General features: G+C 36.9%; 1 protein-coding gene across 5 annotated transcripts in view; it reads right to left on the bottom strand.

Annotated features, from left to right (window-relative positions):
- ZGRF1 (zinc finger GRF-type containing 1) overlaps positions 1-16237 on the bottom strand; it is a 55782-nt gene continuing 39545 nt past the window's right edge. For 3 of the 5 annotated variants that reach the window (XM_010805918.4, XM_024993502.2, XM_024993499.2), the window contains exons 19-30: positions 16029-16172; positions 13442-13556; positions 12116-12378; positions 10667-10826; positions 7100-7177; positions 6752-6899; positions 5046-5173; positions 3254-3377; positions 1775-1951; positions 1505-1639; positions 525-786; positions 1-349 (exon numbers count right to left, since the gene is read on the bottom strand). In XM_010805918.4, coding sequence (XP_010804220.2) covers positions 189-349; positions 525-786; positions 1505-1639; positions 1775-1951; positions 3254-3377; positions 5046-5173; positions 6752-6899; positions 7100-7177; positions 10667-10826; positions 12116-12378; positions 13442-13556; positions 16029-16172 — 1895 coding nt within the window. In that variant the 3' untranslated portion in view covers positions 1-188. Of the gene's footprint in view, positions 350-524; positions 787-1504; positions 1640-1774; positions 1952-3253; positions 3378-5045; positions 5174-6751; positions 6900-7099; positions 7178-10666; positions 10827-12115; positions 12379-13441; positions 13557-16028; positions 16173-16237 lie in introns of those variants that run through there. The other 2 variants (XM_024993500.2, XM_059887692.1) reach the window with 2 other exon arrangements.

The following is a 16237-nucleotide window of genomic DNA, read 5'->3' as shown; positions in this document are numbered from 1 at the left end:
TAATTTTCAGAAAGAATTTTTATTGGTGAGATTTTATAGTTCCTTCAACATTTGCCTATCTTAATTACACTTTTTATGAAGAGCAGATTTTACTTATATTTAAATCTTTTTTTCCCCCCAATTACAAGGGTTAGGGAGTAATAAAAATATACAAATGTACAGTGTAAAATGAATTTGAACTTTACAAACTATACCATGTCTTTTTGTGAATAAGATTTTTTATCTGTCAATTTATCTTTTTCAGCCTTTTTCTTCTGTTTTTCTTCTGCTTGTTTTTCAAGATAATCTTTAAGGAGATGGTCCAGTTGTGGTTCATACTGGCTTGCATGTTGCAATCCACCTTCCCTCCCTTAAAAAGATACAAAACATGAGACAACCATATTTTACAGTGGTGTCCATTTCATCATTTCATTCATCACCCACAGTGGCAAATTCAGAGTAGTTCCTACCCGAAACACCCCAGGCACTAACACAAAAGTCAGTTTTAATTCAAAATGCTTGAATTAAATACATTTTTGTTTTACCTTCACAGTGTTGGATCACACGCCCCCATAGTCGATTTTTCCTCAGACAGGCTAAATTTCCTACAATCAACAAATGCCTCCTTCCTCTGGTCAATGCAACATTCATTCTTTTTTCTGAATCAATAAATCCTACTTGTCTGGTCCTTACACAGGACAGAATAATGATCTCCTTTTCAGCTCCCTGAAAAGCATCTACTGTGGACACCTGCACAGCTTTCAAGTTGGGATGGTCGAAGTCCATCGCACTGAGTAGATGACAGAGCTACAGAGGAAAGATGGCAAAAATCACACAGTGCAGAGTGTCTTCATGAAGAACCTACACCTCTCCACCTGCCCCTGGCAGCCTTTATCATTTAACTAATAGTGGGCAATTTTCATTTTGTTATTACTCACAGAGACTTAAGTTCGTTTCTGAAATGATAAATAACTAGATGATAATATAAGTTGCAAAGCAAAATCAAAGTGGTGATTTATCTATTGCTGGGAACTCATCTGGATATGCTAATTTAGAGTTGATAAACTAATAATGAAACATGAAAAATCCTAAAAGTAAATTAATATAAATTAAAACTAGTTAGAAGTAACTGGCTGTGAGTAGATTAATATCTGGGATCTATCTTTGATTTACTGATAAAATATAACAATAGTGAAAGAACATTTTGGAAAACAGATTCAATCCCATCTGTCCCAAAACACAAAGCATACACCGTATTTCCTTCCCTCTAATTTGTTTATTTGCATTTTTGCCCCAACAGCTGTAAACGGAATTTAATTAAACCTTGTTAGGTTTACATCTAATTATATAGAAAAAAGCCACAGTAGACAAAAATCTAAATGCTGCTTTTTAATACCTTAAAGTCCTAAAAGCTTTTCTAGCACCAAACCAATACAACCCAAAGCATGATGAATGTAATACTAAATAATATAATATGAAATTATAATATTTAATAATGATAAGTATCATCATATGTAGTACGGACCTTGTACATCTGGGATTTGTATAATGTTATCACCCCAATCATGGAGCCCGCTATTCCACTCGCAATCAGTGATTGAATCAACTTGAGTGTAAAAGCAGCTTCTGCCACATTATGAAAGCTGTTACCTCTTTCAATCTGGAATAAGAAACAGAACCTAGATTATATTTCCCAGAAATGATACAGAAAGTCCAAGAAAATCATACAGACAACAATACAATTAAAACAGGAAACTAAACTGTGTTGACTCTTATCAACATTAATGTTATTTACCTGTTCCAGTCCTTTTACGTTATAGAAACACAGAGTTGGGAGCCATTCCAGTAAAGGGCTCCTCTCTGTTTCGGAAATGCCATTCATGAGATTTCCTTCATAAAACAGATCATTAGCAATAGCGCTGATTGTGGGGTGACAACGGTACTGAGTTCTCAACAGAATTGGCTTGTGGCCCTAAGAAATTTAAGTACAGAAAAATAAGGAATTAAAACATTTTTTTTTCCTTAGGGGAAAAAAATCCACAATAATATTTTAAAGTTTAAAATTACTGCCATATTGTGCCCTTAGTAAATAAATTACAACCATGATAAAATGGACTATAAATGAAAAGAACTTTAAAAAAATTTAATAAAAATATTTTCATAGTAAACTTTTTATATTAAAATTATAAAACAAACAAATCTTAGACTAATAAATTTGGTATCTAACATTATACCTTCAGAACCTATGTGGAGTTGGCCTAACACTAAATTGAAAAGAATTCTTTAAAAACAAATCAGAAATTGTTGGTGATAACCCATTAACTTTCCTCCTTGGGTACAAGCTATTTTCACTCTGAATCCTCAAACAAGTTTCCAATTTTTAACATGTCATAAACTAATTCCCATCTATTTCAGGGCTCTCCTGGTCTTTATTTGCAAAATGTTCTATAATATTGTTTGAACATTTTGAAAAGTTACAAGGTACTCTGATAATAATATGTAATAAAATGCAGGGTTAGTGATCACATGGACAAAGGGGAAAAATATGTGAGAAAAAAATCAATTCCCAAAACTCTTTTAGGCCATAAATTTATGAACAGACAACCTATCAAATGGAAGAAAATATTTACAAATCATTTATCTGATAAGGAATTAATATCCAAAATACATAAAGAACCCCTACAACTGAACAACAAAAACAACCCAATTCAAAAATAGGCAAAGGGCTTGAACAGGCATTTTTCCAAAGATAAGTGCATGAAAGATGCGCAACATCATTATACATTAGAGAAAACACAATGAGATACCGCTTCACACCTATTAAGATAGCCAGTAATTTTTTAAAAATGAAAAATAACATTATGGTAAAGATGTGGCGGAATTAGAACTCTTGCACATTGCTGTTGGGAATGTACAATGGTACAGCTGCTATGGAAAACAGTTTGCAGTTTCTCACAAGTTGGACATAGAAATAGCATCAGACCCAGCAGTTGCACTGGAGCTCTACAACAGTGGACATGGATAAGAGAAACGTTATAGACTTTTTATTTTATAGCAAAATCAATATACTTACTACCCACTACTAAAATTCACAGGGGAAAGATTCATTTTATTGTTAGATTATTAGTGTTCTCCTTATCTTTAAGATGAGTACTTTCTAAACGACTCCAATTAAAATAATTTTAGGGCAAGGACCTGGTCTTGCCCTAAATATATTTTATTTTCTATCATTTATAATCAATAAATGATAACTGTATGAATTTAGAAGTAGTACCATTAAGCAGAGTCGGTCAAAAAGAGTTTGTTCCAGTCCATTTTCATGAGCTGCATCAGAACCCTGAATAGTAGGAGGAAGCTGTTTGGGATCTCCAACAAGTATCAGCTTTTCACACTCAAACCTAAAACAAAATTCTACAAATTAATCTAAGCAACGAGAAAAATATGCATTAACAAAATTTACTGCACTATTTTCTAAAATGTATTTCAAAGAATCTGAATACCATGAAATGTACTGAGAACATACAAGGCTTAATAGTGCTACTAGGTGTATTCAAAGGCTTTAAAAAGTTATGCAGTAAGTAAAGAATCCTCTACATAACTTTACTTGTCTCCACATAAAACCTATTAAGTGTCCCCTGCCTTGGCAAGGAATCAGTATTTCACACAACACACTTTGAGAATAATGATTTTTAGAATCTATAAACTTAAGACTTAAAAACTTTCTTAGAAGTCATTTAGCTTAAACTTTTGTTTTAGAGATGAAGCCTATTAGGTTCTCATGGGTTAAATGTCTTTTTAAATAGGAGTAATATATAGTGGGGGAAAATCCAAGTTTTGTAGAAAAACCTATATGCAAGTTTTAGCTCTATTATATTCTATGGACACAGCAAGTTATTTAATCTCTACAGTGTCAGTATTTTTATCAGTAACCTTGATATAATAATACCTTGCATGGCTGTTGTAAGGATTTAAGCATGTATTGTGTTTAGTATACAGTAGATGCTCCACAAATATTGCTCCTCTACCCTCTACACAGGGCCTTACTCTCTCCATCCCTGGCTCCTGATTAGGGTGACCAACTGGTCCTGGTGCCCAGGACTGTCCCAGTTTAAACCCTGAAAGCCCCCTGATGCAGGAACCTCCCAAGTCTCAGCCAGAGCATGACAGTTGATGCCCTCCTCCCTCATCCTTTATGCCTGGGGAAAAAGATCTGTAAATTCACCAAAATAATTGTGTGCTTTATTTTAAAAGTGTTTGTTAATGTTACATCCCCATTTTTTTTAAGGGAGGAAACCCCATACTTTTGGTTATGATGTATAGAGATTTATTGCCATATATATTGCATCAAAATATATTAACATGAAAGTACTGGTGAAGTAAAATCTTTCTTGTGTATTTTCAACACTTGTAAACTGGAAATCAGAAGATTAAACATTTACTATAAAGAAGGAAAACGCAAAACAACCAAGGGGGACAGAACAGGGCCTAGGACTCGAGCCCATTAGTCTGGTCTAGTTGAGCACACCCTCCTCTGCCTTTAGGATTCCTCAGAAAGGGACGCTTTAAAAGCAGTGTTTCCAATGGGCTGAGACAGCTTAGAAGATTTCATAGTTTCCTCCATTTTAGTAGATAATTTTTCATTTTCAACTTATTTTTCTTTATATATGTTATCTACTTTCATAATCTAAAAACTATTTTCGAACCTAAACACTGGAATTATATCAAGGTAAGAACTAAAGAACATTCTTCAGTAGAGTTGGGTTCTTAAACTGTGACTAAAGAGGCACCTTTAATCTGGTTGAGATCTGCGATGTTCCACCAGAATCCAGCACTAGAACTTTCAAGGCTTTTATGAATTATGTGACTCAGGTGTCTCAACTGTCATCTAACCAAATTTTGATATACAAACTCCTCCCCCCCCTCAAATTTCCTTTCACATTCTTTTAAAGAATCAGTTTAGTACTTGAATTGCTAGGAATTGTCACAAAAGTTTGGTAAGACTTTGAGGAAATGTCTGAAATAACTGTAACATCCGAGAGTCTTTGGAAAAGAACCTTTTAGGTTACCTTGCAATGGGAAGGAGAGAAGCCGGTTCTGTCATTTGACTACACTCATCCAGGACAACCACAGGGAATTTGAGATCATTCATGCATGGGAATGGGCAGGCTGCACAGGTAACTCCAACTACTCGAACCTTCATTGTAATGAGAATGTTATTAACAACTATTAAACAAAAGAATATACTTACCAAAGAACTTGTAGGCTAAAACCATAAATGAGCTAGTCCTAATTTAATCACCACCAATCAGAAAATAGGCCACTTGACATCTACATTTTCATTATTCCCACATAAGGAATTCCTCTTAAAAAAATTTTATTTATGAACAAGTGACACCAATGAGCAATAGATTATAGTAACATATCAGTATATTGGATAAGGATGTAAAATAAGTGTGTGTGTGCTAGTCACTCAGTCGTGTCCGACTCTTTGCAACTCCATGGACTGCAGCCCACCAGGCTCTTCTGTCCATGGAATTCTCCAGGCAAGAATACTGGAGTGGGTTGCCATTCTCTTCTGTAGGGGATCTTCCCAAGTCAGGGATCGAACCCTGGTCTTCTGCATTGCAGACAGATTCTTTACCGTCTGAGCCACCAGAGAAGCCCAAGTAGTTCACATAAATGACTAATGTGCACTACCTGAGTGTAGTCAAACTAAGCCCTTCTGGATTTGGTTGGGGAAAAAGGAGGGAAGTTAAGTTCATACTTGTGATAATAAAAAGCTAGTCTGAAGCATTTTGAGGACTCCTGGAACCAAAACTTATTGTAGACATTATTATTTCCAATTTTCTCTCCTTCACCGTGAGAGTATTTATTACTCATCCACACCCTTTACTGTATGGCTTTGCAGTGCTTCCCCCCAAGAGAAGTAGATGAAGTATATTTCCCAGCCCCACTGATGCTGGGCTTGGTCATATGACCTGTTACAGCAAAAGGAATCTTAGCAGACATGCTATGAACAAAAGCTTTACATGTATCTATATGATCCATCCTGCCCTCCTGCACTTCTGCCATCTGTCAGGAGAGGGCCATCATGCCACAGATAACTGTTCTCAGAATGAGAGGTTTGACCTACACCAACTGACCTGTAGAATCACTGAATCATTAAATTTGTTGTCTTTAGTTACTGAGATTTTGTTTGTTAAGCAATGGTATTTCAGCAGTAGCTCACTGAAACGGTGCCAAGCACGTTGACTGTCCCAAATCTCTTGCAGAAAGTGACCCATGTCCACACTGTCCAACAAGTGGACAACCTCCTTTTCTTCTCCCATGCTTTGTTTATAGGAGAAAGCTACTGAAGACTTCTTTCCTCAAAGCTGACACCCTGTCTTGAGTCAGAACTTGACAAAGGCGATGATGCTACTTGCTAAGCCAGAGACCCTGTGTGTCCAATGTGGGCTCCCAACACCTGGGATCCATGGTCTGAGCCTCCCAGGTTCTTGGACAGATTTTAAACAGACCCCAAAGGGCTTGGTTTTCTAGGAAAGCATCAAAGGTAAAATTCACTTGGATATTTTGCCCAGCGTCAATAAAATAAAACATGGATTGCATAGACAGGCACACTTTAGTTGAATCTAAGCTATCATAGTTGGTTTTTTTTTAATTTACTTAAGGGGAATAAAACAGGAATAATATTCCTCTCAATAGGAATAAAAATAATATAAATCGTATACATAAATTAAAGAAATAAACAACTGACGCTGTTTCCTCTCACCTGTTTCAGCAGGGTTTTATTGGTCCCCAGTTTATGCTGCTCAATACTTTTCCTCACGTAGACTCTTTCCACAGGAGTCAAGTCTTCCTTCATGAGTGCATGCAGTTCCTTTAATTGCTCATTTTCATTTTCTGAGCCAGCATACAAACTTAAAAAACAATGACATAAAAGAATACCCTTTTATTCTATTTTAGTAGTATCACAAAAAAGCAAAACACAAGAGTTCCTAAATTAACACCAAGAAAAAGGCTTTCTCTAGTCTTCTTCAAAAACCAAACTTAAGGTAAGAGTTATGTAAAATTATACTTCTGTGCACATTCTGTGACTTTTGGAATTTGGCATTCTTACCTGTAAGGTAAAACTGGCTTGGCAATCTTTCTGACACTCCCAACTCTGACAAACTTTTCAAATCCAAGACTAAGAAGCCTTTAAAGAAAACAGGGTGAAACAGATTGACTATTTAGAAAACAGAATCTAAAACAAACTTTCATATAATATACACATTATTAAAATAACTTTGTGTAACAATATATTTTATAGTTACGTAGTTTAATGTGAAATGCCTAAACTCAAAGGGTTTAGGTTTAGCTGAAAAACTTTTTATAAAATGTGTTTCAGAGAATTTTAAAAATATGTATTATCTTATGTTGAGGGCTCATGAAATGTTCATAAAATACTGATGTTAGAATTTATCACAAATAAAATTGCCCTAGGGACTCCCTGACAATCTACTGATCAAGACTCTGTGCTCTCACTGCTGTGGCCCAGTTCCATCCCTGGTTGAGGAATTATAGAAGATCCTACAAGCTGCATGGCATGGCCAAAAAAACCCCCACAAAAATAAACAAAAAAGACAAAACTGCCCTAAAGACATCATGGAAAGCAATAGCTACCATATAGTTAGCATCAAAATTTAGTGGGAGGAGTGTTAGCCTCTTTACATACGTTGCCTTGATAATTTAATACTCCTTACAGCTCTGCACGATATCTCATCTTAGAGATGAGGAACTGAAACTCAGAGCTCTAAGTCAGGTATTTTGCTAAGTCAGGCCACATGGCTAATAAGTGAGGCAATCATGAATCAAACCTGGGCAAGTCTGTCTACCTCCAAAAGATACGGGTGACTGTTCTTCCACATCCATGACCCCCTAGTAAGGGCTTTGTGCAGCTGCAGCCCTCAGCTCCCTTCCTTCTTACGTATCTTACAGCTCCTGCTTTATGTGAGGAACGGAGGAGGGACTCACTGAACATCCGGACTCCTGAAACATCTGTCACCTCAAATTGGGGATAAAGAACTGGAAAACGAAAGAAACTATGGCTCTTCAAACATCGTTTTCCTAGATAATCTTGAAGCAATTTGTTTAATGTCAAGCAATACATGAACAGACTTCAGGTTTTGCACTTTTTTAGTTTTTATCTTGGATAATAGCTATTTTTCAGTCTGAAAAACTAGTTTATATATTTTTTTCAATATAAGTGTGTTAATTCTATGAGAACACTGTAGTATCCTCATCATGGAGCAAAAAATATTTTATTTCTTCTCAAGAAATTCTTCATCCTATTCTGTCCATTGCAGTTGAAATGCGTTACCCAAGTACATAGCTAAATGTCAGTTTAGTGTGAAGAAATGTCTGGGTCCAGCGTACATGCAGTTGGGATAAATACAGATCCTAACTGCAGTCCACAGTCCTCAGGCCCTCATCAGAGGCTTAAGCATCAAAGAATCTCTTCTGTGTTTTTTGTTACCTTTCATAGTCAGTCCTCAATCTTCTAGCTTCTTGATTTTTCTCTACTAAACAGAGTTAAATTTTTATCTCAAGCTAAGCAATCTAAAGTTCTTTCCAGTTTGTCCCCAAGTAACTGTTCATTATCCTGAGTCAAAAAATGTCCTCAGCCACTGTCTTAGATTACTTAGAATAGTACACACAGGTAGAACTTGCCTGGAGGGCAATCTATCAAGAAGCTTTAAAATGTTCATATCTTTTGTTCTAGGCCTAGGTTTGTCCTCAGAAAAGAATCAAAAATGGAGGCAAAGATTTATGTTTAAGGATCTTGGTTACAATATTATTTATAATAGCAAAAGCTTGTAAAGACCTTACTGATCAAAAATTGTTTATAGTACAAAAATTGTTTATAGATCAAAAATCATGACATATAATAGAGCCAAGAAAATTTTGGTTTCTAAGATTTAATACCATAAAGAAATAATCTTTGAGTAAAAAAAAAGCAGGACACAAAACAAACAGTATATACTGTTGAAAACTAAGTTTGGAAAACAAAATGAATGTGTGTGAATGTATTGAAAGTCTGTAAAGAAATATAATAAAATGTTGCTGCTGCTGCTAAGTCGCTTCAGTCGTGTCCAACTCTGTGTGACGCCATAGACAGCAGCCCACCAGGCTCCCCCGTCCCTGGGATTCTCCAGGCAAGAACACTGGAGTGGGTTGCCATTTCCTTCTCCAATGCATGAAAGTGAAAAGTGAAAGTGAAGTCGCTCAGTTGTGTCCGACTCTTCACAACCCCATGGACTGCAGCCTACCAGGCTCCTTCGTCCATGGGATTCTCCAGGCAAGAGTACTGGAGTGGGGTGCCATTGAGGTCTGCATATTTTCTACTATACCCATTACCTAATGCAATTATAAAAGTTAATTTTTAAAAAGGCTATACTTATAAATAATGGATTATTTCCCCTAATCAAGCTTTATCATTTATATTGAAATTCAGATCATTAAACATTGGAATACTGGTAAAACATTATGTAATACTGTCTTTGCATTTTTAATAAAATCTTACACAAAAATTTTACCCTGTGTGCACTATTGCTTCCATGAAACAGCAAGAGGCTAACCTTTTAGTTTGTAAGTAGGAAAAAAGATCAGGCTTCCCTGGTGGCTCAGTAGTAAAGAATCTACCTGCCAATGCAGGAGACATGGGTTTAATCCCTGGGTTAAATCCCTAGAACAATGGATCAGGAAGATCCCCTGGAGAAGGAAATGGCAACCCACTCCAGTATTCTTGCCTGGAAAATCCCATGGACAGAGGAGCCTGGTGGGCTACAGTCCATGAGGTCATAAAGAGCTGGATACAACTTAGTAACTAAACAACAGCAACAAGGAAAAAAATCACATACAAAAACCTGATGATTTTGGCACAAGGATGGGATAAAGGTAAAACTAGAGGTGGATCCCTCTTATTGAAACCAAAACATAATTTAATCAAACTGTTCAGCTATTTTAGTATTATGTGTTCATATGGGCAGGTAGACGAGAGAATAACCTGTAACTTGGTTCTGCAATTTTAGCCTACTTTAAAGTAGTCACCCTAAGCTCCTGGGTCAGAGACAAAGGACTTTTATTCTTGGCATAGGAAGCAGCATAGGCACTAACGTATCTACAGTGGTTTCCTGTGGTCCCCAAGTTGAATGAGGAGACACAGAGAATCAGATGGACACCTGCACTGCGTGGACTGAGCTGTAGGAAAGAACACTGAGCTTGGACAGCCACTATTTTTTAACAAGAAATCAGCAACTCTGCTCTTGGTCCTGGAGGAAGATATTACACCATCAGTGAAGGTTGCTTACTGCAAACATAACCGGGAAAAATGTGTTGGGTTAGAGTGGTCAGGGCATGCATGGTGGATTGCCTCCCCCAACAATATATGTCCTTAGCTAGATTTTTACATGAGTATCCCATCCTGTGTCAAAACTGTCAGGTTTCGTACGTATTTTATCCTGCTTACAAACTATTAAGTCAGCCTCTTCCTGTTTCATGGACTCTGGTTCTTGAGTCAGAGACAAAGGCCTTGCCTGTCCGGCATGCCCAGCACAAATATGCATGGACATTCAGGGCCCATGGTAGACCGCCTCTCAACAACCACCTAAAACATCAGGCACTTAAATACTCCTGTCCTACCTACCCAAGAAGCACTCTGTCAACAGCTACATTAGTAGAAGAAGAAATCAGAAGTTTCCACGGTCTTGCATTTCCAACTGTAAGAGCTTCACATTTTTCAAATAGTTGCACAAAAAACAAAATCACCACAGCTAGCAAGTAACTCTTTCCTGCTCCGAAAACGCCTAATTATTTTAAAGGGGGGGAAGAAAAGTAAAGGCAATATCGTAAATAAATTTCTGAAAAGCACAAGAAATATCCATCCATCTCCCTCTCTCCATTTAATTAATTTATTTAAAAATATTGCGGGCCCACCATGTGTTTAATTAGCACAAGGAGGACATGCATAGATAATCAAAAGACTTTCACATTTAACAAGACCACAGTCAACTTAGGAAGACAGACAAGTAAAGAAAAATGATAAAACAATACGGTTAAGTAACACTATTGGCATCAGAGAAAGAACATCTCTCTTTCCTTTGGTGGAGATGGGAATGCTTCCTGAAAATAAAAAGAATAGGAGAACTAAGTCTTCCAGGGCAAGATATCCCAACTCTTAAGGAAAGGATCATCCCAGGCAGAGATGTGACAAAGCATGAAGCCGGTAAATATTTCTGTATGGCCTGTAGCAAAAAGGCAAGAGAGGAGGTGGTCTGACAAAGAAGACAAGGGGATAAATCACAGAGTTGTGCGTGCTAAGGCTAAAAGTTTGAATTATATCTTAAAGGCCAATGGAAATCAATGAAGAATTTTAAGTAATGGAACTGACTTAATCAGATTATTATTATTATTTTTTTTTTTTAGAAAAACTACTTGAGTGAAGCCTGGCTTGTTGCAGTTCATGGGGTTGCAAAGAGTTGGATACAACTTAGCAACTGAAGAACAACTTGAGTGAAAATATGAAAAAAGGAAAAAGTAAAGGCAGATCAATTAGAAAGCTGTGTGAGATCATGGTAACGCATACATGCTGACTTTACTAAGTGCCTCCCGTGTGCCAGGTACCATTCTGAGCTCTTTACCTATTTAACATTTGATCCCCCAAACCTATGAGACAGATGCTATTATCAAACCTTATTTTACAGAGGAGGGAATTAAAGCTAAGAGAGCCCACACTCTCACTAACTAGGCGATATGGAGGTATGTTAAAGGCCTGGACTGAGTGGGTACAAATGGGTGGGAGAGGACAGAAAATATGAAATGAAAATGAAATATCAATATGAAAAATAGGAAACTAGAAGCAACATCTCAGTGACTGATCTAATAGGGGGAAAGAAACAGTAAGAGAGAGGGAGGACGGTTAAGAGAAAATCACTTAATCTAGAGAGAAAGATACTAAAGGGGATTCAGGTTTGAAATAATCTATTGAGTTATTCTGGAATCTTGTTTGACTAGGAAATTACAAAGGTGCAGATTGAGTGACACAAGCTTATATAACAATGTATTTACTAGAACTGTTTTCTTCCCTGCTTCTTACCGTGTATGATCGTGATAGGGAGGGTATGAATTGCCAGTTCCTTCGCTTCTTCGACACTCTGGCGTGATGCCATCATTTGAGCTATCTGAATTAGAGCTGCGGCTTGATCCTTGTTTAACTTGTGCACCTGAATTAACTCACTAGCCAACTTCAATGTTGCTTCTATACTGAGTAGTTCAAATTTTGTGTTGATATTTGAGAAGGCTGGTGGGATAAACTTTCTCTTATTGACTCTCTTGTTGCTCGTTGTAGTTGATGAAGACCTAGTAAAAAGGCAGCGTGAAAAAGATTTTTTTTTAAATAAAAGGCTTTTGAAACAGGTAAGTAGACCTATTTGTAACTTAGCCTTCACTTAATAAGCATCACAGAGAATATTTTTTTGGAGACATAAATGAACATATACCCCAGTTTGGAGGAAGGTGGATGAAAACAGAACATTTGTTGAAAACCTACTATATGCTGGCATCATGCTAAGCATTTTATATTACTTGATGTAATCTTCACAATACTAAGTACTTAATTATCCCATATAGAGATATAGAAATATTAACCTTTTATTCCCCCAAAAGCACACAGTTAATAAGTGTATAAGCTGACTTTAAAGCCCATGTTCTGTTAAACAAAATCAACTTAGACAATTAATATAGCTTCCATTTAAGGTAAAATGGAAATAAACTGGTTTTATTTCTATTAAGACTGAATTCATTTCAAAGTAGATAAATGACATAATGGATAAGAATATTTACTTTTTTACCTAGGACTTCATTATGGTGAAAAAAATGAAATACCACAAGTTAGATCATAACAATCCAAATTAGAATGTAGACTTTTTCTATCACTTTACAGTGAATTCAACATGTCACTTCCAGTTTTTTAAAGAAAGGGACAAGGTAGTTGACAAATTAAAAATGAAGATATAGGTTATGTCAAGAATAAGATCAGTATCAATACCATACTATATTAAAGCTGTAAAATGTTACATAATTTTAAATGTTTAATAATTTGCAACATAAAAGTACAGATAAATAAAAAAGTAAAAACACTCAAAAGATCCTTAATAAATTATTCCGTAAAAAAGGAAAAATATCTGCAGTATCCTTGTTAGCCCCAGCCACAATAAATAAATAAATAGAGGAACTGTTGGGAAATGATGTGTACCTCCCCTTTCTCTTTTTAATTACTAATGAGGAGGAAACCCATAATCCCCCAAAGAAAATTAACACTTCATTGGCAAAAATTTGTGTAATGTACTTTTACTCCATTTTCATTTTCATGATTAGTCACCATTTTTGAATACCAATGACCCAAAGGTAAATAATGACTTACATTGTTAAGAGGTACTGTGTTAGAGGTAGAGTAGCTGGATTAAAGCAGTCCCGAATATTTTTTAAAGTGGTCAGCTCTGTGCTGGCATTACAAACCAATAAGGCGTGGACCACTGCTGTAGACAGAATACAAAAAATGAACATTTAATGTAAACAAATGGACCATTAGAAAAAAACTATTAAATGTCCATATAACTCAGAGTTATATGGATTAGTCACAACATAAAATAAACCCTTAAGTATATGCAGAGGTCCTTTTATCCATTAAACCAGTATACTACCTGCTCATTCATCCTTTATAAACTGCATAATATATCAACTTTGGACTTTCATAATGAAACAAGGACAACTGTTTTGAGTTAGGCCATGGTGACACTGCTTAGCAGCTGGCAGTTCCATTTAATCAGCATACCACATTGTATTGCATAGTAGTGTGTGTGTAATTTGAACATTTTTTCCCTCAGTTATTTTATAGAAAAATAAGGAAAGCAGAAAATTAGAATGCTGTTTATTGGTGAGGAAACAACTGCAACAAATTTGAAAATATGCATTTGAAAAATGACAAATGTTTATTTAATTAGGCTCTTACTGAACTCAAGCTGATTGACTAGGTTTATTCAGTTCTAAAGGGAAAAAAAATCAAGTTTAAAAAGTCTATGAAATAGGTGAAGTGGGTCATTAAATGCCATGTCTTAATTAGTTATGGATCAAATTCAACCATCAGAAATTATTCCAGCGATCAAAATGTATAGAGAAGTAACAGATTCATAGAATTGGATAGGGATTCAGCTTACCAGGCTGAGAAGATCCCCGGAGAAGGGAAAGGCTACCCACTCCAGTATTCTGGCCTCAAGAATTCCATGGACTATATAGGCCATGGGGTCGCAAAGAATCAGACACAACTGAGTGACCTTCACTTTCACTTTGAGCTTACTAAAGCTTTCTTTATTAAAAACTAATAATAATTTTAAAATAAATAAATAAGGCTCATACCCTATTTGGAGAAGGCAATGGCACCCCACTCCAGTACTCTTGCCTGGAAAATCCCATGGACGGAGGAGCCTGGTGGGCTGCCATCTGTGGGGTCGCTAAGAGTCGGATTCAACTGAGCGACTTCACTTTCACTTTTCACTTTCATGCATTGGAAAAGGAAATGGCAACCCACTCCAGTGTTCTTGCCTGAAGAATCCCAGGGACAGGGGAGCCTGGGGGGCTACCGTCTATGGGGTTGCACAGAGCTGGACATGACTGAAGCGACTTAGCAGCAGCAGCAGCAGCAGCAGCATACCCTATTGTGTTATTAAGAATTTCTTGGGACCTCCTTGGCAATCTAGATATTAAGATTCCATGCTCCCAATACAGGGGGCACAGGTTGACTCCTGGTTAAGGAACTAAGATCCTGCATGCCATACAATATGGCCAAAAAGAAAAAAAAAGAATTTCTAAAGGCAGATGATAAGATAGCCTCAAAATGAAAATCATTGTATCCAACTGCTCACAAAATCTCCTGTAAAATCTACAAGACCTTCTCAATATAAAAATGGTTTATTAAATATATACTACTACAACAAACCAAGAGAATTAAATAAATCAAGAACCAGAACTTGTAAGAAATTAAGAAAATTCTTATTTATATTTTTAGAAATCAAGTATATACCATGTAAAATTCAACTATAACAGAACACTTAAGTGAGAGGTCAAGATTTTACTGTACTGTTAGTTAGTGCTCTGGGACTTGAGCTATAGAAATATTTTGTTGTATACACATTTTTACTACTACTACTAAGTCACTTCAGTTGTGTCCGACTCTGTGTGACCCCATAGACGGCAGCCCACCAGGCTCCCCTGTCCCTGGGATTCTCCAGGCAAGAACGCTGGAGTGGATTGCCATTTCCTTCTCCAATGCAGGAAAGTGAAAAGTCAAAGTGAAGTCGCTCAGTCGTGTCCGACTCTTAGCGACCCCATGGACTGGAGCCTACCAGGCTCCTCCATCCATGGGATTCTCCAGCCAAAAGTACTGGAGTGGGGTGCCATTGCCTTCTCCAAATACACATTTTTAGGAACATCATATACAGTAATAGGAAGTAGTGAAAGTGAAAGTAGCCCAGTCCTGTCTGATTCTTTGCGACTCTCCGCTGTCTGATTCTGTATGATCCATGGAATTCTCTAGGCCAGAACACTGGAGTGGGTAGCCTTTCTCTTTTCCAGTGGATCTTCCCAACCCAGGAATTGAACTGGGGTCCCCTGCATTGCAGGTGGATTCTTTACCAACTGAGCTATCAGGGAAGCCCAATAGGAAGTAGAGGCGGATGTTTTTTGTTGGCTTTGTTATTGCTACCAATCCATCTGCTTCCACCCACCTCATGCATGTGTGCTCAGTCATGCAACCCCATGGACTGCAGCCCACCAGGTTTTTCTGTCCATGGACTTTTCCAGGCAAGAATACCGGAATGGGCTGCCATTTCCTTCTCCCTTTTTGTTGGCTTTAATCAAATAATCCCACACAAAGTTAGCAGGCTTGCTTACAGTGCATCACATGTCTTTCATTCTTTTTTAATATAAAGTAATATGGTCATAGTAATACTTACTGTTAGTGGGCCAGTTCGAAGGGAAATAACCTTTCAAAGGTAGAAGCTCTACCTCATTGATAGATGATGGTCCAAAGAAAGTACTGCATGCAATAAAAGTATCCAATTCAAAGTCTAGGGTTTTCGAAACCACCCAAAGATCATCTGAAAAGACAAACACTTCTACAGGTCTCAGAACAATGCTCAATCCAAAGCTACCTCGGATTTTC

The sequence above is a fragment of the Bos taurus genome, chromosome 6 (genome assembly GCF_002263795.3).
Source record: "Bos taurus isolate L1 Dominette 01449 registration number 42190680 breed Hereford chromosome 6, ARS-UCD2.0, whole genome shotgun sequence".
In the NCBI taxonomy this organism is placed as follows: Eukaryota; Metazoa; Chordata; class Mammalia; order Artiodactyla; family Bovidae; genus Bos; species Bos taurus.
Note: the sequence above shows the minus strand (reverse complement) of the source record. Positions and strands in the feature narration are given on the sequence as shown.